This window comes from Aegilops tauschii, chromosome 5 (genome assembly GCF_002575655.3).
Source record: "Aegilops tauschii subsp. strangulata cultivar AL8/78 chromosome 5, Aet v6.0, whole genome shotgun sequence".
Lineage (NCBI taxonomy): Eukaryota > Viridiplantae > Streptophyta > Magnoliopsida > Poales > Poaceae > Aegilops > Aegilops tauschii.
The window spans coordinates 338,644,112-338,669,180 of record NC_053039.3 but is presented as its reverse complement, the minus strand read 5'-3'; the positions used below and the strand labels follow the sequence as shown (position 1 = coordinate 338,669,180).

The 25,069-nt window shown below is 46.5% G+C and overlaps 2 protein-coding genes across 4 annotated transcripts; both read left to right on the top strand.

Annotated features, from left to right (window-relative positions):
• Positions 1–6,095: 6,095 nt before the first annotated feature.
• Positions 6,096–10,992, top strand: LOC109751542 (thiol protease aleurain). Of its 2 annotated transcripts, XM_073500348.1 has the most exons (9): positions 6,096–6,220; positions 7,026–7,364; positions 7,490–7,611; positions 7,701–7,819; positions 8,475–8,548; positions 9,840–10,104; positions 10,199–10,330; positions 10,443–10,578; positions 10,677–10,992. In XM_073500348.1, the coding sequence occupies exons 2-9, from the start codon at positions 7,168–7,170 to the stop codon at positions 10,715–10,717; spliced, it is 1,086 nt and encodes a 361-aa protein (XP_073356449.1). In that variant the 5' UTR covers positions 6,096–6,220; positions 7,026–7,167; the 3' UTR covers positions 10,718–10,992. The 2 variants fall into 2 exon arrangements, with proteins under 2 accessions (XP_073356449.1, XP_020166016.1); XM_020310427.4 differs by lacking the exon at positions 6,096–6,220 and having other exon boundaries at positions 6,970–7,364.
• Positions 10,993–14,381: 3,389 nt separating this feature from the next.
• Positions 14,382–18,198, top strand: LOC109751554 (protein GAMETE EXPRESSED 1). 2 transcript variants are annotated; one of them, XM_020310445.4, is made up of 6 exons: positions 14,382–14,466; positions 15,608–16,775; positions 16,882–17,008; positions 17,111–17,297; positions 17,407–17,563; positions 17,651–18,198. In XM_020310445.4, exons 2-6 carry the CDS (start codon positions 15,703–15,705, stop codon positions 17,949–17,951), a joined length of 1,845 nt encoding a protein of 614 aa, XP_020166034.1. In that variant the 5' UTR covers positions 14,382–14,466; positions 15,608–15,702; the 3' UTR covers positions 17,952–18,198. The 2 variants fall into 2 exon arrangements, with proteins under 2 accessions (XP_020166034.1, XP_020166026.1); XM_020310437.4 differs by lacking the exon at positions 14,382–14,466 and adding an exon at positions 15,282–15,492.
• The last annotated feature ends 6,871 nt before the right edge of the window (positions 18,199–25,069 follow it).

Here is a 25,069-nt window from a genome sequence, read left to right as displayed (position 1 = left end):
TTGGTTATTTACCTGAGAGGTGTCTCGATCATGTCTACATAGTTCTCGAACCCGTAGGGTCCGCACGCTTAACGTTCGTTGACGATATAGTATTATATGAGTTATGTGATTTGGTAACCGAATGTTGTTCGGAGTCCCGGATGAGATCACGGACATGACGAGGAGTCTCGAAATGGTCGAGAGGTAAAGATTGATATATAGGATGATCGTATTCGGACACCGGAAGTGTTCCGGAAGGTATCGGGTATTTATCGGAGTACCGAAGGGGTTACCGGACACCCCCGGGGGAATATATGGGCCATATTGGCCAAGAGTGGGGGAGCACACCAGCCCACAAGGGGTGGCGCACCCCCCTATGGCAGGAGGCCAATTGGGAGAAGGAAAAGAGGGGGTTTGCCCCCCCGTCCTTCTCTCTTCCCCCTTCCCTTTTCTCTCTGGTGTTTTATGGAAGGGGGCCCCACTTGGGGAAACCCCAAGTAGGATTCGGATCCTACTTGGGGCACACCCTGGCTGCCTCCCCTCTCCCTCCCACCTATATATATATATATATATATGGGGGTCCCCTAGCACACCCCAGACAATTGCCTAGTCGTGTGCGGTGCCCCCCCCCACCGTTTACACCCTCTGCCATATCTTCGTAGTGCTTAGGCGAAGCCCTGCGAGGATCACTTCACCATCACGGTCACCACGCCGTCGTGCTGACGGAACTCATCTACTACCTCGACATCTTGCTAGATCAAGAAGGCGTGGGACGTCACCGAGCTGAACGTGTGCAGAACGCAGAGGTGCCGTGCGTTCAGTACTTGATCGGTTGAAGCGCGAAAGAAGTTCGACTACATCAACCGCGTTGAGAAATGCTTCCGCTTACGGTCTACGAGGGTACGTAGACACACTCTCCCATCGTTGCTATGCGTCTCCATGGATAGATCATTGCGTGTGCGTAGAATTCTTTTTGTTTTCCATGCAACGATTCCCAACAGGGTTCGACACTCCTACTTATCGAAAGGACTACGATTGATCCCCTATACTTGTGGGTCATCAGAGGGGTTAATCATAAGTGGGAGGATTGTTTAAGTAAGAACATCACCCAAGCACCGGTCCACCCACATATCAAATTATCAAAGTAACGAACGAGAATCAAACAAATATGATGAAAGTGACTAGATGAAATTCCCGTGTGTCCTCATGAGCGTTTTACTTGCTATAAGAGAAAGTTCCGGCTTGTCATTTGCTACAAAAAGGATTGGGATACCTTGTTGCACCTTTGTTACTATTGCTACTTGTTGCTCGTTACAAATTACCTTGATACCAAACTATCTGTTACCGATAATTTCAGTGCTTGCAGAAAATACCTTAATAAAAATTGCTTGTCATTTCCTTCTGCTCCTCGTTGGGTTCGACACTCTTACTTATCGAAAGGACTACGATTGATCCACCATACTTGTGGGTCATCAGTGAACTGAGTTGATTTTTTTCTCTGTGTGATGAACTCAGTCTCTCCGGCTTGGCACACATTACTCACACCGAAGTGCAACTAAACCCTGCACGCAGTTCATTGGTGCAACCGAAAAGGACTAACTCGGACCAGCCGATGTGGTCTGTCTATACACTCCTTAACTTGGAGTCACCGATCAGAGCAACTCGGTGTCACTGACTTCACTGCTGAAAGAACCTTTTGCCAAATTGTTTATTCTCTTTAGCCAGCTCCACTCAATGATTCTTTCCCACTAATCGCATCTAAAATCAGATCATGCTTAGCTGTGTCTCTCCAGGACCACACTCACTTGACCCATAACCTTGAAGCTAGACCCTTATTGGAAATTGATGTCAAAGGGGAGAGAGATGCACATCAAAGCTTATCTCTAATAGAAGAGAGATGTGTTTTACAAAAGAGGAGAGAACTTGCATGTTTCTAAGAGGGGAGAAACATGTCGTTAATTCTAGTTGAGTCTTTATTGTCTATCTTTGCGCTGACTCAGCTTGCTAATAAAGTTTGCTCTGATTTTAGTTTGTGCTCTGATTTTATCTCCCTACCTACTCCTATTATCCAATATTAGATTCAGGGGGAGGAATTTCAAGTTTAAGGGAGAAAAATCCTTGGAATTTTATTGCAAATCGTGTTTGAGCTTTTGGGGACATGTTTGCACCTAAAGGGAGTACTCAGTTAGTGATACTTATCTCACACATGTCATCCCAATCTTGGATTCCTTGTTTGTCTTGTATCCTATCTTGGAGAAATTATCTTGTGTTACCTAACCTTGTTTTCTCAAGCTTATTCTCTTGAAGAACTTGATCAAGAACCTCAAGGTAAGTACATGCATCACACTCATGTGCATGATGATCTCTTGCTTGTTGCACATATCGTTTGCAAGAAAGAATCATGGACATGAAGGTATATCTTTCATCAAGTTACTCTGGTGCATATAGCCTAGATACATGTAACTCATTACTCATCCTTCCTATTGTGCACTCCTAGTTCATGAGCTACTATCATTTACATGATTGCACACTTGTAGGAGGAGCATATGCATTTTGCATGTTCCTTCAAAGCTTTCATATATACTTTATGCTATATTCTTACTTGAAGCTTTCATGTATGTTGTCATCATACCAAAAGGGGGAGATTGAAAGCACATTTTCTCCCTTGGTGGTTTTGGTAATTAATGTCAACATACATGTTGTTGGACTAACACCTTTATCTAGTACATTTCAGATAAGTTCAACACTAGCATGGCAAGGACATGAGGATGTGGACCCCTTCAAAATGATAAGGACAAGGGCAAAGCTCCAAAGACTCTACATTTTTTTGTTAAGTGTCCCAAGATCACATTGAGTCCATAGGAAAGCCAATACTATTAAAAGGGGATGAGGTTTTGGTCATGACTCAATTACTCAAGTGCTTAGTGATATTGCACCGAAATCCTCATACACTTATCCACTCCATTCCCATTCAAAACCCTAAAGTTGATCTCGGCCCCACCGAAAAGCTCTCATCTGGACCCACCAAGATTACCATATACATTGCCACATGCCAAACCCTAACACTTCGGTATAGCCGAAATGGATCTTGGTCTCACCGAGATGGCTTGACCAAGTTTCTGTGATGAAGTTGCTTCATTTCGGAATCACCGAGATGAACCGCTCGGAATTTCCAAAACAAGATCTTGCCCTAGCCATTGCACTTCGGCCCCTTCGAGATGTTCTGTTCGGTCTCACCGAAAAGCCTAACGGTCAAGACTTTTACACTAGTCGCTCTCACTGAGATTTTCATGTCGGTGTCACTGAGTTGGGTCAAAGACTTGTAACGGTTGGATTTTTGGTGTTGCCTATATATACCCCTCCGCCACCACTTATTCTCCAAGAGAGCCATCAGAACGAAACCCAACTCCTACGACTCATTTCTGAGAAGAGAACCACTTACTCATGTGTTGATATCAATAGATTCCAACCCAACCATTTGAACCTTGATTTCTAGCCTTCCCCAAGTTGCTTTCCATTCATTCCCCTCTCCTACCAAAAGCCAAATATGTGAGAGAGTGTTTGAGTGTTGGGGGACTATCATTTGAAGCACAAGAGCAAGGAGTTCATCATGAACAACACCGTCTTTTACCTTTTGGAGAGTGGTGTCTCCTAGATTGATTAGGTGTCACTTGGGAGCCTCCAAGGTGTGGAGTTGAACCAAGGAGTTTGTAAGGGCAAGGAGATCGCCTACTTCGTGAAGATCTACCCAAGTGAGGCTAGTCATTCGTGGATGTAAGCCATGGTGGGATAGGCAAGGTTGCTTCTTCGTGGACCCTTCATGGGTGGAGCCCTCTGTGGACTCGCGCAACCGTTACCCTCCGTGGGTTGAAGTATCCATCAATGTGGATGTACGATAGCACCATCTATCGAAACCATGCCAAAAATCATCGTATCTTCATTGCGTCTGAATTTCCATTTACACCCCTTACTTCCGCACAATTGCATGCTTTACTATTTCCGCTGCTCTATCTCTAGATATGCATGTGTAGGAAGTCTTGGTGATATCTTAACAAGTGCCAAAATCTTCCTAAACTTCAAGAGAACTAAAAATTGCACCTCTCGTTGGTTAAGAGTCTATTCACCCCCTCTAGACCTATTTTCTCCGATCCTAGAGATGGTGTTGGTGAAGATGTTGATGAAGATTGGTCCTCCCACGATGAGAGAAATGTTGGTGATGCCGATGGCTTCGATCCCCCCTCCCGCGTGGAGGGAAGTATCCCCGACGGAATCGCTCTGCCGGAGAGGAAAAGTGCTCATGCCCAGGTTCCGCCTCGAGACTGTGGCGCTTCATCCTGAAAGCATTCTCCTTATTTTTTAGGGCAAATGGCTTCATATAGCAGAAGGAGGGTACTAGAGGGCATCTGTGGGCCCCACAAGACATCAGGACGCGCCCTGGGGGTGGGCACGCCTTGTTGTCTTGTGGAGAGGTGGCCCCCTCAGTAGTTCTTCGTTCCAATATTTTTTATATATTCATTAAAAAAAATCGTGAAGTTTCAGGTCACTTGGAACTCCGTAGAATAGCTATCTTTGTTGTAGCTCTTTTAAGTCCAGAATTCCAGTCGCTAGCAATTTCCCTCTTCATATAGATCTTGCAAATTAAGAGATAATAGACATTATAATTGCATCATGAAGTGAAATAATGACCAAAAAATTATAAATAACAGTAGAAAAACGTCATGCAAAATGGACGTATCGGTCACCCATCAAAACAACGCCACCTTCTATTCCTTTCCCATCACTGGCTTTCAGCTCTTACCAGCGAGCACATTCAATCCCGAGCAAAAAACTCGTTGGTGGGAATTGGACCTACCTCGAAGTTTGACGCAATGGCACCATGGATTGTCAAAACAGGACGACGTGTCATGCATGTGGAGAGGAAGAGGCATGTGAAATGCGAGCGGGGCGAGCGAGTGGGAGGAGCCGTTCCAAAATCCACCACGTAATAGAAACCACCCCATCACCCCACGTCGATCACGCGCCATCCTGGGAACGAACGGTCGCCGTCGACTCGCCGCACCGTCGAGATTCGTGCGAGGGATGCAACGCTTCGGCTTGCGCCGCACCAGGAAAGCCAGGAGTGAACGTCAGCTAGATAACATTTTCATAAATATCATTGCTCTTGTAAACTGGAGTATATATTTTTTAAGGAAATGTTTGTACCTACGAAATAAAGTAAAACCTATGAAGTACGTTTGTCTCATTCCATGGTGCGCCTAGTAGGATATTTTAGGTGTTGTTCCTTGTCACGAAAGAGCACTGACGTTGAGTTGCACGTAAACAAATCCAGTCCACGAATGCTGACGCTCCACGATGGCAACACTGCCGTGGATGCCTCTCCACCATCCTCTATCACCGCAGCAGTCGTCGTCGCCGAGTAGATACCGTGACGTCGACGCTCGACCGAGCACACCGGCGGCTACGTGTACCCTCCAAACGCCGTCCGCCGGCAAGCCCCTATGAAAAGCAAGCTCGAGCCGCACCTCCCATGCATGATTCTGTTGCGCCGCCACACTGGCAGAATACCGTACGAATACGTTACAGAATCCTCCGAGCTCTGAACTCCGGGCGCTGCTCGCCGGATGACGTTATGGTACTCTAGTGGCAGTGTCCAAGACGGATCGCTTTCTGCTGCCGTTGTCACCATTCCGACGGGCATCGCCGGACCAATCACGCGCTGATCCGTCCCAGCAAAATATCGTCTTGGCCGAGGCGGAGAGTACTGCCGCGCCATTTTTGTCCAGCTTCCGCCACTCTGCTGGCCAATCGGCTCAGCTTCCCCGAGCTCACTCATTGGCCGCGTCGTCACCCCTGGCGTCACCGTGTTGGAAAAATGCCCCCAGTACTCGGATGAGTCAGCCATATCCCGCTTCCAGATCACTTATATTACTAGTACAAAATAATACTACTGGTACTCATCAGAATTAGATTCCCCCGACAAAACACAAGAATCCATGACAGTACACTCCTCCGAACGAAGCCATTCACTTTACTGATGTTTCATGCTCTCGGGATTTTCCATGTTGATTTGGTGTTCAACGAAAGTTATAAAGACTAGGAGTACCTAACATGCACATGTGTTACCCGCAAAAAAAAAAACCCAAAAGAACATGAACATGTGTTAGAATCAAGCAATGATTTTTCCTTCCCCTGGCATGAGGGGCCGCTAGGGCAAAGAACTCATCCGCTTCAGGTTCCGTCGGTGAGCTTGGGATTTGCCTTTCCTTTGTTTGTCGCTCCGACGGTTAGTGGCGGGGAGAGAAAATCCGGTGCATCGGCTCCGGCTAGTAGTCCAGGTTAGAATTTTTGTAGTCTTCGTAGGGGTGACGCTCGGGTGAACGGCGCCGCTTCATCTTCGAGCTGGTCTTATGGGCTTCGATATTTCTCGACTTTGTCCGTGGAGACAAAGCTTGGACGCAGACCCAACGGTTGCGAGATCTTGTGCCAAACGCTTCAGATCGATGCAAGAGTTAAACGACGACGGCTGTAGCTCCAGCTGCAGGCCGCTGGTTTCTAGAAACACGTGTACGGATAGTTCTTGGCTACCATCGACAAAGTTAGGGGGTGTTTGGTTCAGGGACTTTTTAGTCCCAGAGACTAGAAAAAGTCCCTAAAAAGTCCCTAAGAACCAAACGGGAGGGACTTTTTCTACCGGGACTAGAAAAAGACTTTACTAGAGAGTCTTTTTTGATTAGTCCCTGAGACTAGAAAAAGTCCTAAGACTTCTGAACCAAACACCCCTTTAGACCGGCTCCAGTAGAAGAGCAGCGACAATGATTATTTAGTGGTCTGCGGGCCTCGATGTTATTTTTATTATGTCAAGTTGTTTGTGTTACCAGTGAACTTTTATATAATATATTGGTCGCATTGAAATAAACATGCGCACGATGTTATCGCGCTGGATATTTGGCCTTGAAGATTGAGACAAAGAATAGTAATCCTCACTAGAGGAGGAGTAGATTATACTGTACTTACTACTGCAGATCACAAATATCCTCTGCGTACAGCATTTCGAGAGTCTCAAACAAGTGGTCAAGCGTGCCCCGGTGCGCTCCCCGATATAAAACCCCCGGCACCGGGACGCGAGCTCCCTACTGGCCTGCCCGCCTACCCAACCCAGTAAACTACTGCCACCCATCCGCCGGCGAAATGGCCCACGCCCGCATCCTCCTCCTGGCGCTCGCCGTCCTGGCCACGGCCGCCGTCGCCGTCGCCTCCTCCTCCTTCGCCGACTCCAACCCGATCCGGCCCGTCACCGAGCGCGCCGCCTCGACGCTCGAGTCCACCGTCCTCGCCGCGCTCGGCCGCACCCGCCACGCCCTCCGCTTCGCGCGCTTCGCCGTCAGGTCCGTGCTGCATACCCCCAATCCCCTGCCCGTCGACTCTCCGTCTGCTCGGCTGCTCGGCCGCCGCCTTCCCCCACCCCATGACAGCTGACATCCCGGTCGGTTCATTCGATCCGCTTTCGCAGGTACGGCAAGAGCTACGAGAGCGCGGCGGAGGTGCGGAGGCGGTTCCGGATCTTCTCCGAGAGCCTCGAGGAGGTGCGCTCCACCAACCGGAAGGGCCTCCCCTACCGCCTCGGCATCAACCGTACGATCCCCGACCATCTCCTAATCCCCACCGTCCCCTTCCGGTCCCTCCGGGTCCTCAAAACGCTCGTCGCTTTTGCTGTCCCGCAGGCTTCTCGGACATGAGCTGGGAGGAGTTCCAGGCGACCCGGCTCGGCGCGGCGCAGACCTGCTCGGCGACGCTCGCCGGCAACCACCTGATGCGCGACGCCGCCGCGCTCCCGGAGACCGTAAGTTTTACGTTTACTGTTTACTTACTCGTCACAGAAATGAGAAATCCCATCAAGGCATACCCTGTATGAACTGTTGCTAGCGTAGCTGCGTACCCTGTATTGTATCGTCAGTAACGGTTGCTGAGAACGAGCAGGGCCCCATGGTCTGAAAGTTTCAGATGTCATACTCTGTTCGAAAATCAGGAAAAAAAATCACCTTGACTAATTTGCGTTTCAAACCAGCTAGCTATCGAGCTTTCTGCTTTGCCTGAATTGCTGCAGATTTTGCTGGTCGCTGTATTTGCTCAGCAGGGCCAACGTGTGCTAATTATTGTCCTCGGGACTTTATTGTCCCCCCGACAAGGAAGGCCGTGTTAGCTGTTCCTTCCACGGTCCCAGCACATGATGTAGTTAAAAGTTTACTACTTTTATGTACAAATCAGCCAATGAACCTTCTTGCTGATCGCCTGTTTGTAAGGAATGCCGCACAATACTTCTTGCTATTTATAAGTAGTATGGTTGTGCTAAGACTGTATAGCATAGACTATATCCTGTTGTAGCCGTTGACGCTTAATTTGCAAGTATTGTGCCGCTTGATCCAGCAAGCAGAGTTGGTGTACGTACCAATCGACTCCATTAATGTGGGGAGTAAGTGATGTTGTCATTGCTGCAGAAAGACTGGAGGGAGGATGGGATCGTTAGCCCCGTAAAAGACCAGTCCCATTGCGGCTCCTGCTGGACGTTCAGGTAACTACTGAATTTCTACAGTGCTGTTTTTCTCCCCACATGCCCCGCTGTATCAATAATAACCAATGTGCCCAATACTGTACCTGCTCATGGTGAAGCGTGCTCAAATCTGGTGTTTTTCAACTTTGACATTCATACTGTAATAACCAATGTATCCGTCAGGAAGTAGAATGATCGATCTGATCCAGTTAATTGTCTGGGCCATAGAACAAAGAGACTTTAATTCAATCATCGACCTGAAAGTAATATATTTGTGGACGCGCCTTCGAATCGTGCTGCTTCTAATAAAGTACTAGTATTAAAAACTACATCTGATGGCCCAGGACGGGGACCGACAGATTGATCCATTGCCATAGTTGAAAAATGCTGGCTCTCAGAGCGGTGGTTGAGTATTCTTGAGATCTTTTTCATCAGACACAATCACGAATTAATTGGAAGTGTTCAACAAAGGAGTTAAAATACTGCACTCGTGTGACATGCGAGCAAGTAAATAACTGAGCAACTAATATGATTATGTATATAATATTGATTTCATGGTCTCTTTCAGTTGGTGTTTGGTGACCAGTTGTTATCTTATGGGGCCTTTCATGTCTCCTGTTCATTATTCCCACATCTAAATAGAAGTAATATATCTTTCAAATATTGTCAGCCGAATGCAGTTCCATATGCACACAAGTTACAGTGCCATATGAAGCTAGTAACATAAGCATCAGTGGAAGAATTTGCTTCATGACTTCAGCAAAATTTTACAGTTAACATCCGAGGAACGTTAATTGTAGCAAAAGGCTGTAAAATGCGCCCAATTTTAAGCAATTATTCGGTCAAGTGGCATACAGATAAATATATATCGCAGTCTTCAATGAAGTTACTTACCCTAATTACGTGAAAACTTTGTGATCACGGTAAGATTCAGTAGTTACATCATTAGTTCACTTTCAGTCTGAAGGCCTAGACTGACAAGAAAACATAAAGTTAGATTTGTATGTTATCATGTTATGTGAATTTGTATGATTGGGTGCGATTTAAGCATTTTAATAATAAACTTACCCTGTGACTTTTGTCCATTTTCTGTACAAAAGTATTCTCATTGGCATCTATTAAAGTAGCCTAGCTACAAGCTCTCTCTATATATATTTTTAAATGTTCATGGCATATTTTCAGCATTGCACTCTTTTATGTGATTGCCAATCGAGAAGATAGCTCATTTCCTAGAATATTTCCTCAAAAGGAAAAAGAAGAAATGGGTTGTTCCACAAACAAAGCAATTGAATTACTATACTTATTCTTGCAGCACTACTGGCGCACTTGAGGCAGCATATACTCAGGCCACTGGAAAGAACATCTCTCTTTCAGAGCAACAGCTGGTTGACTGTGCCGGTGGATTCAACAACTTTGGATGCAGCGGAGGCCTTCCATCCCAGGCATTTGAGTACATCAAATACAATGGTGGCATTGACACCGAGGAGTCCTACCCTTACAAGGGTGTCAATGGCGTCTGCCATTACAAGGCTGAAAATGCTGTAGTTCAGGTTTTGGACTCAGTTAACATCACACTGGTAAGGAAAAGGGGCTCCGCTCTAGTTGATCTTAATTATTTATAATCAACTAACCCAAGTTTTAATTTATGCTGATCTTTTTGTCGCTGTTAAGAATGCTGAGGACGAGCTGAAGAACGCCGTTGGGTTGGTTCGCCCAGTCAGTGTCGCCTTTGAGGTGATCGACGGTTTCAGGCAGTACAAGAGCGGAGTTTACACCAGTGACCATTGTGGTACTACACCTGATGTGAGTACGACTAAACTGTAGGCCATCAAACTATCATGTGCTTCCTACCCTTGTATCACTGCACTGTTCTACCATTTTGTTCTGAAAATGCAAGTTGTGCTGAAACTACTAGGATGTGAACCACGCCGTCTTGGCGGTTGGCTATGGTGTGGAGAACGGCGTCCCATATTGGCTCATCAAGAACTCCTGGGGCGCTGACTGGGGTGACAATGGTTACTTCAAGATGGAAATGGGCAAGAACATGTGTGGTGAGTACCATTCCGTGTGCACTTCCATCTTTTGTTTGCTCTTCATGCCATAGCGCACTCGTGACGCGATACTGACTTGACTGTCGCAAATGATGCAGCTGTTGCTACCTGCGCGTCCTACCCCATCGTGGCGGCATGAAGCGCCAAATCGACGAGTCCAAGTCTCGATTCGCCAGACATGAATAACGTGTTTTCAGCCCATAAGACATGAAGATTGGGGGATACAGAAACTGAAACTCTGCTGTGAATATAAAACCACAAGGACTACAGTTGCAGTGAACCACGTGCGTGTACTCTTCTTCTGTATGGTTGTATGGCTATATATGTAGGTGATACAGCAATTTATTGGGGTTTCGCATGTATGTCTACGACATTTTATTTCCGGGACAAATAAAATGGCCCATTCATAGTTCACCGAGGCATCATCTTACTGTCGATATTAGCAGGAAATTGCGTGCCACACATGCATATTGCCGTATACTTGGGGCTCATTCCGTTTACAGGATTTCGAAATCAAAGAAATTGAAAAGGTAAAGGATTAGGATGCCCTATACACTTCAGTCCTTCGGAATTTTCCATGAGGCCTCACGTAATGGTAAGAATTGTGGGGAATCTTTTCTAACATGTTAGGAATCAGTCTAATATGGACACAATTCTAACAAATCTAGTATCCCCAATCCTATGAAGCAAATATCATGCATAGGGAAAAAAATGAGGATAAGAATCCTCCAAAAAACTTGCAAACTGAATGAGCCCTTGCTCATTAGCTCAAGCGCGACTCACTCTTCTTTTCTTCTTTGACGAAGCGTGAGTCTCTTCTTGGTCCTGAAACAACGCTGGCTTCTCCCCCCTCTGCTTCGGTGGGAGCTCGTGGCGCTTGCTATTGTAGATAAGCTCGCGCTAGAGCTCCAAATGAAAATTATGCATGTTGCCTCCGTTGTTGGTGATAAGATGCAAGTCAAATCAAGATTTCCCCGCTGCATCATGTTTCAACAAGCTGCAAGTGTGTATTGATGTTTGTTGTGTATCCACAAGTGACATGTTGGAAATATTTTGAATGTATGCTTCAAGGTGATTTTCTTATATTGCAAAAAAAATGTCGTCTTTGCTTTTTTAGATATGTTTGCAGCAGGCATTATGACACATTTTTTTAACGTTTTTGCTGCAGAAAGTCGGATTTGTAACATATAGGGATTGCTTCGATACTAACACACTATTCACGTTTCCTAGGAGTCTGGCTTAGTGGAGCCTGTTTGAAGGCATGCAGTCTTTAGGCCACATTCTACATCATGATTGGCCGTTTGCAAAATCCAGCCCGCATCCTCCCGTGAAGTGTAAATTGCACTTCAACAAGTCTGCCTCTCAGGAAACGACCGCTTAAGACGTTCCCCCAGAGCCTGGCTGAGAGGTGCTTTGAGCTTCGTGTCGTGCAGGCTCATGCAAGCTTATGGATAAGCAAACAGCCGAATCTTGGGTCACTAGACCATGTATGAGCCTCGTGTAGGCTACCAGACAAGCCCGTGAAGAAATATTTGTTATGTGGACACGTTTAAAATGATGCGACACATTCGTCAAATTCTAAACGATACCAAAAAAGACTCTTGCCCTGCTTTATAAATAAAGCACCGACCATACAAAATCAATGCATACAACTCAACACCACAACACAGCGCACACACACACTCAAGGCTAGATACAACAGGCAAAAGAACAGCCACACCACCCCAACACACCAAGCCAACGGCGAATGTGCAATAAGGGCCCTACTTGAAGTAGTCGGAGTTCTCCACCATGATAGAAGTGTCACAAAGAGACGAAGCTACGCTGACGAATGTTGGCCTCCAAAACAACCCCTTCAAGAAGGGAAACAACATCGGAGCGCCGTTGGCGCTCGATGCAAATAACCAATCCAAAGGAGGAGCGTACTCGTGACGGTGCCTCTAGGAAGGAGATGACGCCCACGGACGCCATTGGTTTGACCAAAGCCGGGCAAGTATTATCCCTAGGCACACATGTTCCACCTCTGAAACGCCACCGCTCGCCGAAGCACCGGCCACCATGCCACCCGACCGACCATGGCAACCACCTCGCACCTGAGGCGCGCGCCTCGCCCACGATCACCGCAACTCCCACCACCTAGTCTGCCGCCCTAGCAACCAAGACCACCACTCAATCGCCACCCGGGCAAATGGATGACGCCGACCGGTGAAGGATAGAAGGCACTTGCTTCCACCCCAAAACAAACACTTTTGCATGAAGGTGGCCCAGCCAGCCAGATCCAAATAGGGGGAGGGTTGCCAGCAGCCACCGGCCTTGCCGCAGCCACCACATTGCTCACCGGGGGACTAGGACCACCAACACGACACGCCTGGCGACTCTTGATCTCGACATCGACATGACCGTGAAGCCCCCTACCCCCTCCCCGGTTTGCCCCCGCCACCACTGGCAAGCCAACGGCGCCATACGCAGGGCCACCGACACCCCCAACAAGGCTACCACCGGCCATCACTCCCAGCCGAAGAGCAGAGGAGGGAGAGGCCGACCATCCCTATCACGCCACCACCCCCACCAGCCATACGCATACTACTTCACTCCTAAACGCTTCAGTGAGGCGACTAGACAGGCGAACACAATTGACCGCCTTCTTCCTTCAGGCGACATCACCAGTCACTGCCTCCTCCATCTGCTCCGGTGGCTGGAAGGGATGGGGACCCCGGTGGTTTGGCTCTGGTCATAGATAGGGTAGGGTTCGTGTGTGGGGGCGACGTAGCTTCTGACAGTGACAGGAACGACACATCCAAGAATAATGCCTCGGTTCCAGTCTTGTTTCGACAGCATCGAGGAGCCAATGTGCTCAGTCTCCCGTCGACCCTTTTGGTCTGCGGTTTTAGGTCTTCGGTCGGTGGCCGTCATCCTAGGTGGTGTCACCGGTGGGCGAGAGAGAATGACAATTCTGGATCTACGCTTGAGGATTGATGGTGGTGGATCCGGCGCTCGGCCTTGAAGACGTCGATGGCTAACAGTGGTTCCGGGAATCGTGGAGGGTGGGGATGATCCCCGGTAGACGCACCACAACGACAACGGACTTGCCGACAACGGGCTTCTTCATCGATTCACAACGTATTTCTTGGCAATGGCTTTTCTATGAGTCTGGCGGTAGTTAGCAGCGGTGATGGCAGTCGCAGGATTACTTAAGGATTTCTCTGTACTTTTCTTTTTTGGAGAGTATTTTCTACAAAGTTCTAAGGACACGTGTTGTCTTCCGACCCTTCTGATCAGTTCCACGTGCGTGCTTGTATTCATCTTATTTGTGATCAATGATACATACGGTGAACTTCAAAAAAAAACATTGAGAGAAGAGAGCGGCGGAGTGGGCGTGTTTGCGATTGCAATGCAAAATTTGCAAACACAGCTTTAATCTGCAAAAAAAGAAGGAACGAGCACGAAAGTGCTTCTAATCACAGGTTTTGCATTCGGCGGAAGTGCCAGCACGCTGGCAAATATGGACGGTGGTACTACTCCGTGATGAGGTGGCGTCTCTCCACTGAACGGGCGCAACGAGTGACCAAATTTAACCACGCGGTGGTTTTGCGACTCTTGGTCTCTCGACCACTGTTCCCATTTCTTTCCTACGCGGGGAGGAGGAGGAGGAGGAGGAGGCGCCCTCTCGCGCGAACCAACGCGACGTTTTCACCGCGGCGGCCCCGCCAGTTTCTTTCCACCCCTACCAAACGTCCAAACCACAGCCGGCTTCCCCCACTCCACTATATATACGCGCCACTCACCCGCTGCGGCCCCGCCCTGTCTCGATCGTCTCCTGCTGTCGTCAGGCCGCTCCTCCCCCATCATCGCCGCGACTCAAGCCAACGGTCTGATTCGCCACCGCCGGTGAGTTCCCGCAGATCATTCTCCTCGCCGCTTGTCTCTTCTTCTTCTTCTCTTTTCCTAGTGAAATGGTGCCTCGTCTCTTCCCAATTTTGGTTTTGCGACCGAGTTTCTTTCTAGTTTGCTCTGCTTTCTCCCCGGTGCATGGCTGCGCGCGATGCGATCCATGAACAAAGCTTTGGATGAATTACTCCTAGATCGTAGTGTTTCATGCGTACAAAAGCTTCGTTTTCTGTAGGATAGTGTGTCAGAACCACATGATCGGGAGGGAAGATAGCAGAAATCCAGCGTTCATGTCAGTCGGTGCACTGCTCAGTACTCAACGCAATGCCGCGTCCGTCCCACGTAGGAGAAAGGGGATTGCTTCGCTCTGACATGGCTGGCCCGGCCGGGCTGTTCTCTGAATCTTGTGGCGTAAGGCAGTGCCACCGACCTACAATGGCGCCGACTTAACACTAGTTGGTTGGCGATCCAACTGGTGGTTACTGTAATTAACAAAGCCTCCTTGCCGCGAACGGAACATAGCATGGCAAGAGATCTCTGAACTCTCTTCTCTTTTGGCATTTCCGTCGACATCCCAGTAGTGCCCAGTGTTTTATTAATTAACCAAAGGAAATTCCAAAATAACACGACGAAACCGCCATTGCTCCCGTGAAATCCTGTCCGGTTCAGTGCATGAGTAGTGCGAGTGTGCGCTGTCCGGGTCCCTTTCATCCGTGGTGTCAAAAGCCCCAAACCGACGTAGTACTATTTTTTTCCCCTTAAAATCTCCGATCGGATCTTACCTCTGCCTTGCCGGCGAAGAAACGCGGGGCACTATATTTATCCGGCGCCCATACCCTTTCACACGGCAGGGCACCAACCCGTCGCGCTCTTGTGCTTCTCTCTTGTCTCGGCCGGGGAGAAGATCGTTTCTTGCATTAGGCTGGAACTGACTGAATTGGATTTTGATACTAGTTGGATTTTACAGTACGTGGTCGAGTAATTGGAATCAGGAACTTGGGATTTCGATCTGGCCTCTTTAATTTGGTAATTAATCAAGAATTTCAGAGTTAATATGAATTATGATGCGAGCATGACAACAATCTGCATCCAGTGAATACGTTTTAATTCTTGCTTTCTTGACCATCCTTGTCCTTGGCAGGGAAGATTTACACTGCAATTGACCTCTGATTCAACTCTCCAGTCTCCACCAAGATCACTCTTTTTTTGCGGGTGCCTAATTGATCGGCCAGCGCCATGAGGAAGAATGCGTCGTTTGTCCTGTTGATTTTGGCCTGCTTGTGGCTGTGCCCTCTGCGGGGCAGCGGGCTCTCGTGGAACATTTTCTCGTCTTCGTCGTCCTCGGCGGCCGGTAACAGGGCCCCGATGATGGAGCTCGACGGCGCGGTGGCCGACTTCTCCATGGACGTCACCAACAACCCGCGAGGGGTGAAGCTGCTGGAGAACGCGCGGAACAAGCTCGCGGGGCCCAAGAACTGCTGGCAGGACGCGTACCGGAACCTCTTCGCCAGCTGCGGCGAGATCATGGCCGACAAGGAGCGGCAGGCGCGCCTCGCGTGGCACCTCAGCAGCTGCTACCAGGAGGACTCGGGCCGCCCGGCCTTCCCGTCCTGCGCCGGCGGCTCCAGGATGGTGCACTGCCGCAAGAAGCTGGGCGACTCGGAGAGCAAGGTGTTCCTCGAGTTCTTCCTGGAGACCAACACGCTGTGCCACCAGCTGCAGGCGGAGGCCTTCAAGCACAGCACGGAGCGGCTGGTGAACGACCTGACGAGGTCCTCCAAGTCGGCGGAGGAGAAGCTGGAGGTGATCGAGGCGCGGTCGGAGGAGATCATCAAGGAGTCCGGGAAGGTGCGGGACGCGCTGTCGTCCATCGAGGCGCAGGCGGACCGCCTCGCGGAGACGTCCAAGGGCGTCGGCGCGCAGATCGACGACGTGCTGGCGCACTCCAGGACCATCTCCGATCAGTCCAAGGAGATCGCCGCCTCCCAGGCGGAGCTCAAGGAAGGGCAGGCCGAGATGAGGAAGAAGATCGAGGCCGGCATGGAGCGCATCCAGGAGTCGTACGATAAGCTGGGGGACGGGATGGGGAAGCTCACGGAGGAGGCCGTGGGCATTCAGAAGGAGATTGCAACTGTCGGCGACCTGATGTCTTCCAAGATGCTGGTTCTGCAGGGCACCGCGGATGAGATTGGGAATGTGGCGGGCAAATCGCTGGAGAATCAGATGCAGCTCTTGGATGGGCAGAACAAGGCCATGGATGGATTGACTAGCCTCCACATTTTTCAGTCACAGGCTCTGGAGGAAAGCAGGTAATGCGTTTTGTCGCATCAAACATAGCTGAATTTTTAAACTTTTTTTTAATGTGTGTGTGGACTGTGGACTCAAAGAGATGCTGATTTTTATCTGAAATTGCAGGGAAACTTTGGAGAAATTTGCACTGTTTGGGCAGCGTCAGCAGGAAGAGTTGCTGTCCAAGCAGGAGCAGATCCGGCAGGCTCATGATCATCTCATTTTGAATTCACACTCCATACTGGCAGCTCAGGTACTTGGTTATTATTTCTCAAATAATATTAGTTTCATAATAGAGTACTTTAAACAAAAGGATTCAAGCCTGCTTGCTAACTAAACTTGTTTGGGCCTGCAGGAGGAGTTCAGAGCGAAGCAGGCCAACATCTTCGCGGCGCTGGACAAGCTCTACATCCTTCACAACGCAATTCTAGCCGAGTCCCGCTTCATCAAGGCCTTCTTCTTCTATTGCTGCATCGTCTTCATCATCTACATGCTCACCAGCGCCAAGCAGACGTTCAGCATCAGAGGCCAACTCTACTTCGGTAAGGGCTTTGTTTTTCTTCAGTTTTCTTAATCTCTGAACTAGTTGCTGCAACCCATTGCATCTATGTCACTGCATCTTGTTCGATTTTCTAACATCTTTTTGGGCAGGTTTGTGCATCACGCTCCTGCTAGAGATGGGCCTGATCAAGTTCGCAGCCGGCAACTTCGACAACCAGTTCTGGGTCCTGTCCAAGGTGTTCTTGGTCAGATTGTTGTTCCTGGCTGCCGCCACTATTCAGATATTGCATTCCATATTCACGTTCAGGTGAGTAAGAAACCACGAACTCCCAGATTGCGCACTTACAAAAAGATGGTTGAACTTAATTAACTTTGTTGAAACGTTATGTTTCAGGGACTATGAAGTGCTGAACCACCGGCTGCTCCAGACGCTGGTGGAGAAGGTCCGGACACTGGAGAAGAACGCAGGCGACAGGATGCTCTCCTACGGCTCGGAGAGCGACGAGAGCCTGAGGAATTACTCGTGGGTCTTCGACGAGCTGACGGATGAGGCGGACAGCACAGCCGACCCTAACTACGCCTTGCCGGCGCAAACTCGCCGGAGGTACAATGCCCTGCCGGAAGAGGTCGCCGAGAACTCCATCACCACGTCGGGTAGCCGGAGGTACAACCTGCGGCGGCGGAGCAAGCAGTGATGGAGATGAGAGTTTTTGCTCCTCGTGGAAATGCGGGGTTCCATTGTGATTTTATCTACGAAGAGGGTTCGCGGCAGTTCTTAGCTTGGGTGTGTCATGCTAGTAGTACGTCGTTTGTATTTGGCCCGTATGAGTTTGGTTTTTGCCAGAAATGATAGGATATGTATAAGGATTTTTTTTTTGCGAGGATATGTATAAGGATGTTGACGATATGTTTATAGCAAATTTAACTTAATTGTAATGAAAACTACGACTGTTGAATAACTCTTTACTGTAAATCATTCAAACGATTTTCATTCCACATTTTTTTCACTGTCAATTTTGTAGCGTTTTTTTTTTCAGTCGGTCTTGCTAAATGTGACCTCTTGCGAGCAATAGGCCCATAAGCCTGCATCGCATGAAGCTTTATACTCCCTCTGTTCGGAATTACTTGTCGCAGAAATGGATGTATCTAGATGTATTTTAGTTCTAGATACATCCATTTTCAAGACAAGTAATTCCGAACGAAGGGAGTACATGGGCAGAATCTTGTTTGTCCCTTTAATAGATAGTGTTATTTTTCTTTTTCTATAAATCTTTTAAAATATATTTATTATCGGTAATTTTATAGAGCAGATTAACACTAACTAAAATGATAATGTGTTGTTAAAAAGAAATGTTCACCTCTATGTAACAGATTCAGTGTCCGTGAGAAAAAAATATTCATGTGTTTCAAAAATGAAGAAGAAAATGTTCAAATATTTCAAATAAGTCTTGGTGTTTTTTATCTTATATGTGAAAAAAATCATATATTGCAAGCAAAGAAAAACACACATATCACAATAAATGTTCATGTACTCCAAAAAAACTTCATATTTTTCTAAAAAAATATTCATGTGTATGAAGATAGATGTTCGTTTTTTGAAAAGAAATATTCACATGTTAAAAAAGGTGTTCATACATCTAAAAAATAATCATGATTTCACCCAAAAAAGAAAAAAAACAGAAAGGACAGGATAGGTGGAAACAAAGTTTTTTTAGCAAATGCAAACTGAAGTAAACAACATATAAAAATGTTAGTAAGTTGGCCCATGTTCCATTGATCGCAGTCACACACATGAAAGCTGGTACCTCTTCACCGAACAATAGAAACGGTCACAATGAGATTTATCCCTTTGGCCCAATAAGCTTTTGAGATGACCCAATAAAACAATAACCTTTTCAAGAAAAAAAGATTAATTCTCCAACGAGTAACAGGACGTGTCACACTTGGAGAGTTGGTAATGGTGAAAAAAATTAAAATTTTGGAAGATGCCTGGATCCCACAATTTCCCTCTAGGACGACGATAACCAATAGGGGTAATCAACTCCTTTCTCTAGTTTGTGACCTTATATTGATCCAGTATCGGGAGACTAGGATGAAGATCTAGTAAATCAAACCTTTTGGCATGATGGTGCACAAAGGATCTTAGCAATTCCCCTGCCTATCCATGAAATGACAAATTTCGTGGCATGGAGCATGACAAAGACTGGTATTTTCTCTGTTCGACCAGCTTATAACGTGGAATGGGACTACCGGTATGACCAAAAAATGTAATTAAATGCGAGCTCATCAACCCCATAGGTACATGTGACTTAGTGTGGAGACTTCGATATCCTTCAAAAATTATTATTATTTATTTGGAGAGCCTTGCACGGTGCAATTCCTTGTCGTGCCATTCTTGCACACATACACATCAAAGTCAAACACACTGCCCAACTTGTAACTTGGAGGCTGACAATGTTCAACACATTTTATTTCAATGTCGAATTGCTATTGAAGTGTGGTAATTGGTAGAAGTTTCCGAAGTGATCGAGGTGATCATTATTGACCGGGGGTCGAGAGGCCATGTTGGAGTATCTACAAGTTTGTCAGATCAAGACGTCGTAGTTTTTGGGCTGCCAAAGTTTAGAGAAACAATTGCGACAACCTCTTGGTATTTGTGGTGGGAGCATAGAAAGGTAACTCATGGTGAAGAAGTACAAGATGCAGATCAAATTAATATGGCGGTGAGAGCCCTTGCTGCAAACTTTGTCCTTGCTTGGGCACCGAAGGCTGGACAAAACCACGAAGTGGATATGTTCAACTCAACGTGGATGCTGGTGTTGATGTTGACTCACTTGAGGGCACCGTTGGAGTTGTACTATGTGATCATAATGGGAAATTGATGCGGCTTGAACTACGTCGGTATTTTTCTAAAAAGGAAAGGAGATGCAGCACAGCTACTGTAGGTATTTCCCTCAGTGATGAGACCAAGGTTATCGAACCAGTAGGAGAACCACGCAACACCACGTAAACAGTTTCTGCACACAAAGAACAAATACTTGCAACCCGACGTAAAAGAGGGGTTGTCAATCCCTCATGGGTAAAAAGCTAGGTAAAATTGTAGTAGATTGGATAAATAGATCTCGCGGGAACGCAAGATAAAATAAATAAATAAAAATTGCAGCAAGGTATTTTTGTATTTTTGGATTAATAGATCTGAAAATAAAAGCAAATAAAAATAGATCGCGAAGGCAAATATAATAAAGAAAAGACCCGGGGCCGTAGATTTCACTAGTGGCTTCTCTCGAGAAAAATAGCATACGGTGGGTAAACAAATTACCGTTGGGCAATTGATAGAACTTCAAATAATCATGATGATATCCAGGCAATGATCGTTATATAGGCATCACGTCCAAGATTAGTAGACCGACTCATGCCTGCATCTACTACTATTACTCCACACATCGACCGCTATCCAGCATCCATCTAGTGTATTAAGTTCATGGAGAAACGGAGTAATGCAATAAGAACGATGACATGATGTAGACAAGATATATTTATGTAGAAATAGACTCCATCTTGTTATCCTTAATAGCAACGATACATACATGTCGGTTCCCCTTCTGTCACTGGGATCAAACACCATAAGATCGAACCCATCACAAAGCACCTCTTCCCATGGTAAGAAAAATCGATCTAGTTGGCCTAACTAAACCAAAGATTCGAAGAAGAAATACGAGGCTATAAGTAATCATGCATATAAGAGATCAAAAGACTCAAATAACTTTCATGGATAAAAACATAGATCTGATCGTAAAATCAAAGTTCATCGGATCCCAACAAACACACCGTCAAAAGAGTTACATCAAATAGATCTCCAAGAGACCATTATATTAAGAATCAAGAGAGAGAGAGAGAGAGAGAGAGAGAGAGAGAGAGAGAGAGGAAGCCATCTAGCTACTAACTACGGACCCGTAGGTCTACAATGAACTACTCACGCATCATTGGAGAGGCACCAATGAGGATGATGAACCCCTCCGTGATGGTGTCTAGATTGGATCTAGAACTTGCGGCGGCTGGAATTGATTTTCGTCGACTCCCCTAGGGTTTCTGGAATATTGGGGTATTTATAGAGCAAAGAGGCGGTGCGGGAGGCCACTGAGGTGGGCACAACAAACCTGGGTGCGCTTGGGGGCCCAGGCGTTCCCTGGTCGGTTGTGCTCCCCTCGGAGCTCCCCTCAGGTACTTACTTGGCCCAACAGGTGTCTTCTGGTCCAGAAAAAACCCAGAAAAAGTTTCACTGTGTTTGGACTCCGTTTGGTATTGATTTCCTGCGATGTAAAAAACAAGCAGAAAACAGCAACCGGCACTTGGCACTATGTCAATAGGTTAAAAAATGATATAAAGTTGCTATAAAACGATTATAAAACATCCTAGAATGATAATATAACAGCATGGAATAATAAAAAATTATAGATATGTTGGAGACATATCAGAAATTCATTGCCGCAGCCAATGGAAAGATGTATATTTGTTATGATGTGTTTGCTGCTGAAGCTATTGCTATGAGATTCGGGATGAACCTTGCTCGAATGGTTGGCTGCAGCAAATTAGAGATCATTTCAGATAGCATGGAGGTTGTGATCGCATTGCAAGATGGGAATTCTTCTTCCGTTGCGAGTGCCATCTTCTACGATTGTTATTTTATGTCCCTAGATTTTACTCATGTTATATATGAATATTGTATTTGTGAGAGTAATCAGGTATCCCATGAACTTGCGAGAATTGCTAGATTCTCCCCTCCTAGTCTCTAGATGGACTCTGTCCGAGAGGCCATTATTTTGTTGGTTATAAATGCTGCCACTATCCTTATGAATGAATAAACGGGGGGATTGATTGTAAAAAAAATAACTTCACTACCAAAAAACACTTCCGTGATGATACGTGTTTGTCATAGTAGGTCGCATTTTCTGTCATGCATGTACATCCATGACGATTTTATGACAGAATCAAGATAGTCATACCTGTGCTGTCGTAGAAGTGTTCCATGACATTACCAAAATTATCATCACGGAAGTGTCCACTTCCATGACGATAAATTGCGTGTCACAGAAGTGCTTTCGTCAAGGGTGACCGACACGTGGCATCCACCGTAACGGAACGCCGTTAAGCTATCGGGTCTGGTTTTGGATCCGATAACCCGTTAACAGCCCGGACCAATGGGGATTTTCCACGTGTAAAATCATCATTGGCTGGAGGAAACACGTGTCAGCTCCGCGTTGGCACAGGTGTCACTCATCCAATGGGCGAGATGCGCCTCTGATATGTTGGCACGTGGACCGGCCCAAAAGTGGCCCATAACGTTTAAATGGGCCGGCCCAACTAAAGGCCCACAAGATTTTGTGGACCATAACGCGACGGCCCAGCTAAAGGCCCACGAGATTTTGCGGACCATAATGGGCTGGCCCAGCTAAAGGCCCACAAGATTTTGCGGGCCATAATGGGCCCGCCCAAGTAAAGGCCCACAAGATTTTTGCGTGCCATAATGGGCTGACCCAGGTGAAGGCCCACAAGATTTTTATGGACCATAATGGGCCGGCCCAGCTAAAGGCCCACGAGATTTCGCCGACATTAATGGGCCCACCCAGCTGTAGGCCCACAAGATTTTGAGGACCCTAGTAGGCCGGCCCATTAACTGGCTGTCATGTTTTGGGCCAAATGCCGTCCCATATTTGATTCGGTCCATTAATGGCCTGCCACGTTCCGGGCCTAATAATGACCCATATGAGATCCGGCCCGTTAAAAGCCTACCATGTTCTGGGCGAAATTACGGCCCACATTAGGTCCGGCCCTTTAAGAGGCTTTGGGCTAAATTATGGCCCATATCAGATTCGACCCATCAACTAGACGCTATGCTTTTGGGCCCACTTGCTAAAGGCCCATTTAGTAATTCAGCATGATATTAGTTTCGGCCTGTTAAGGGCCCGTTTAACATTTAGGCCCTATATTAATTTCGGACTGTTAAAAGCCCGTCATATAGTTGGGCCTAACTACGGCCCGGTTTGCATCCGGCCTGCTCGCAGCCGATAATCTGATTGGGCCAATCAAGGACCGAGACAATTTTGGCATGTTAAAAGCCCATGATTTGATTGGCACAATCATGGGCCGGGGTCCATTTCGGGCTGCTGCCGGCCCGTGAGCTGTTCGGCAAGTTTCAGGCCCAACCTACTTCTTAGCCTCCTAAAAGCCCATTGAGTTTTCTTGCGAAAAGAGGGCCGGCGGTTTACTCGGTCTATTAAAGGCCCGAATCTACTAGTGGGCCAGTTTACATTTAGGCCTTTTAACGGACCAAGATGACGGGACCCATGATGCGGATCATACATCGTGATTGCATGACGACCCGATTATGTACCGTAATTTTACGATTTGGCCGGTTTACGGCGAAGACATGATATATATACAGTAAAATAACTGCAACATCGTGAATAAGAAAAAACCTAGACTATACAATAAAGAAGTTATGGCATATTACATCCATTGGGCATCAAAGTTCGCCACTATGATAATAAAGCACAAGCAGACAGCAGATTACATACACTGGGCATCAAAGATCGCCACCAGTGCAAATAAACATGCCGACAAAATAATATACAAAATTGACAGCACTTCAATAGAGTTCAAGAAAGGTTAGCCCTGCTGGGGAGCTGCAGCGCAAGCAGCTGAGCAAGCTGATGAGTCTGCGCTTGTTTAACACTTATATCCTCCTCACTCTGAAAGATAAACAAGCAGATAGATGACAGGTTTTGCACATAAAAGTATCAGTGCTGACAATTCATCACATTTCTTACTGACGAATAAAGTGACACAGTTTAAAATTGCATTAACACAATATGGTATTGTTCAGGTCAAGACATGGCAGGAAATTATATTGTGAAGGAGTTGGCAGCTTCACGACACCACTGGATTACAGATCAAGAATTCATAAGTATCAATGGTTAGTGTGCTGTCAATTTATCCCATTTCAGATTGGCAAATAAAGAGACGGTTTAAATAATAGTAGAATGATATGACATGGTTCATAGTTAAGACATTGCAGAATATGACATTGTGCTGTAGTGGGTAGGTTCACCACACCACTGGATTACGGATCAAGAACAGAAGCATACATGCAGTGCAAAAGAAGATCACTTGCTCTGTATAGTTTAATTTACATGGTATGAAGAAGGAACTTGGTTGTACAACTGAAAACTTAAATTGACAAGGACAAACTTTTGTTTATGAACTACATAATAAACTTTAAACATGCAATTTGATGCAAACACAAAAATAAACAGCTGTTGCAGTCATGCCTAACCAAATATACACAACAAAGTTTGAAGGCTTGAGAAGGACAAACTTACATTATTGGTGAAGACAGGCTCTATAAAGCCCTTGTCCATGCTGATGGGGGGCAATTCAAGAAGTTTACCAGAGAATCTTCTTCGTAAGCATTGCCTTTATTCTACATTTTGTTAAGAGTAAATATAGATGTGATAATATAAGAAAAAATGGAGAATATTTAAGATAAGATGAAGAGTGATGCTACATAACCAAGTAGCTATAAATGTAAGTACAACAATACAGGTAAAAGGTACAGCCAAGAGCAATGCACAACTAAACTTCTTCAGTACCATCGGTGTTATCCAACCTTATGGTAAGAGTAAATATAGATCTGATGTGTAGAAAATGGAGGGCAAAGGAAAATAAGCTGCAGAGTGATGATACATGAACAACTACCTGCCAATATAAGTACACTGATAAAGGACATCAAGTACTTACAAGAAAAATGCAGAGC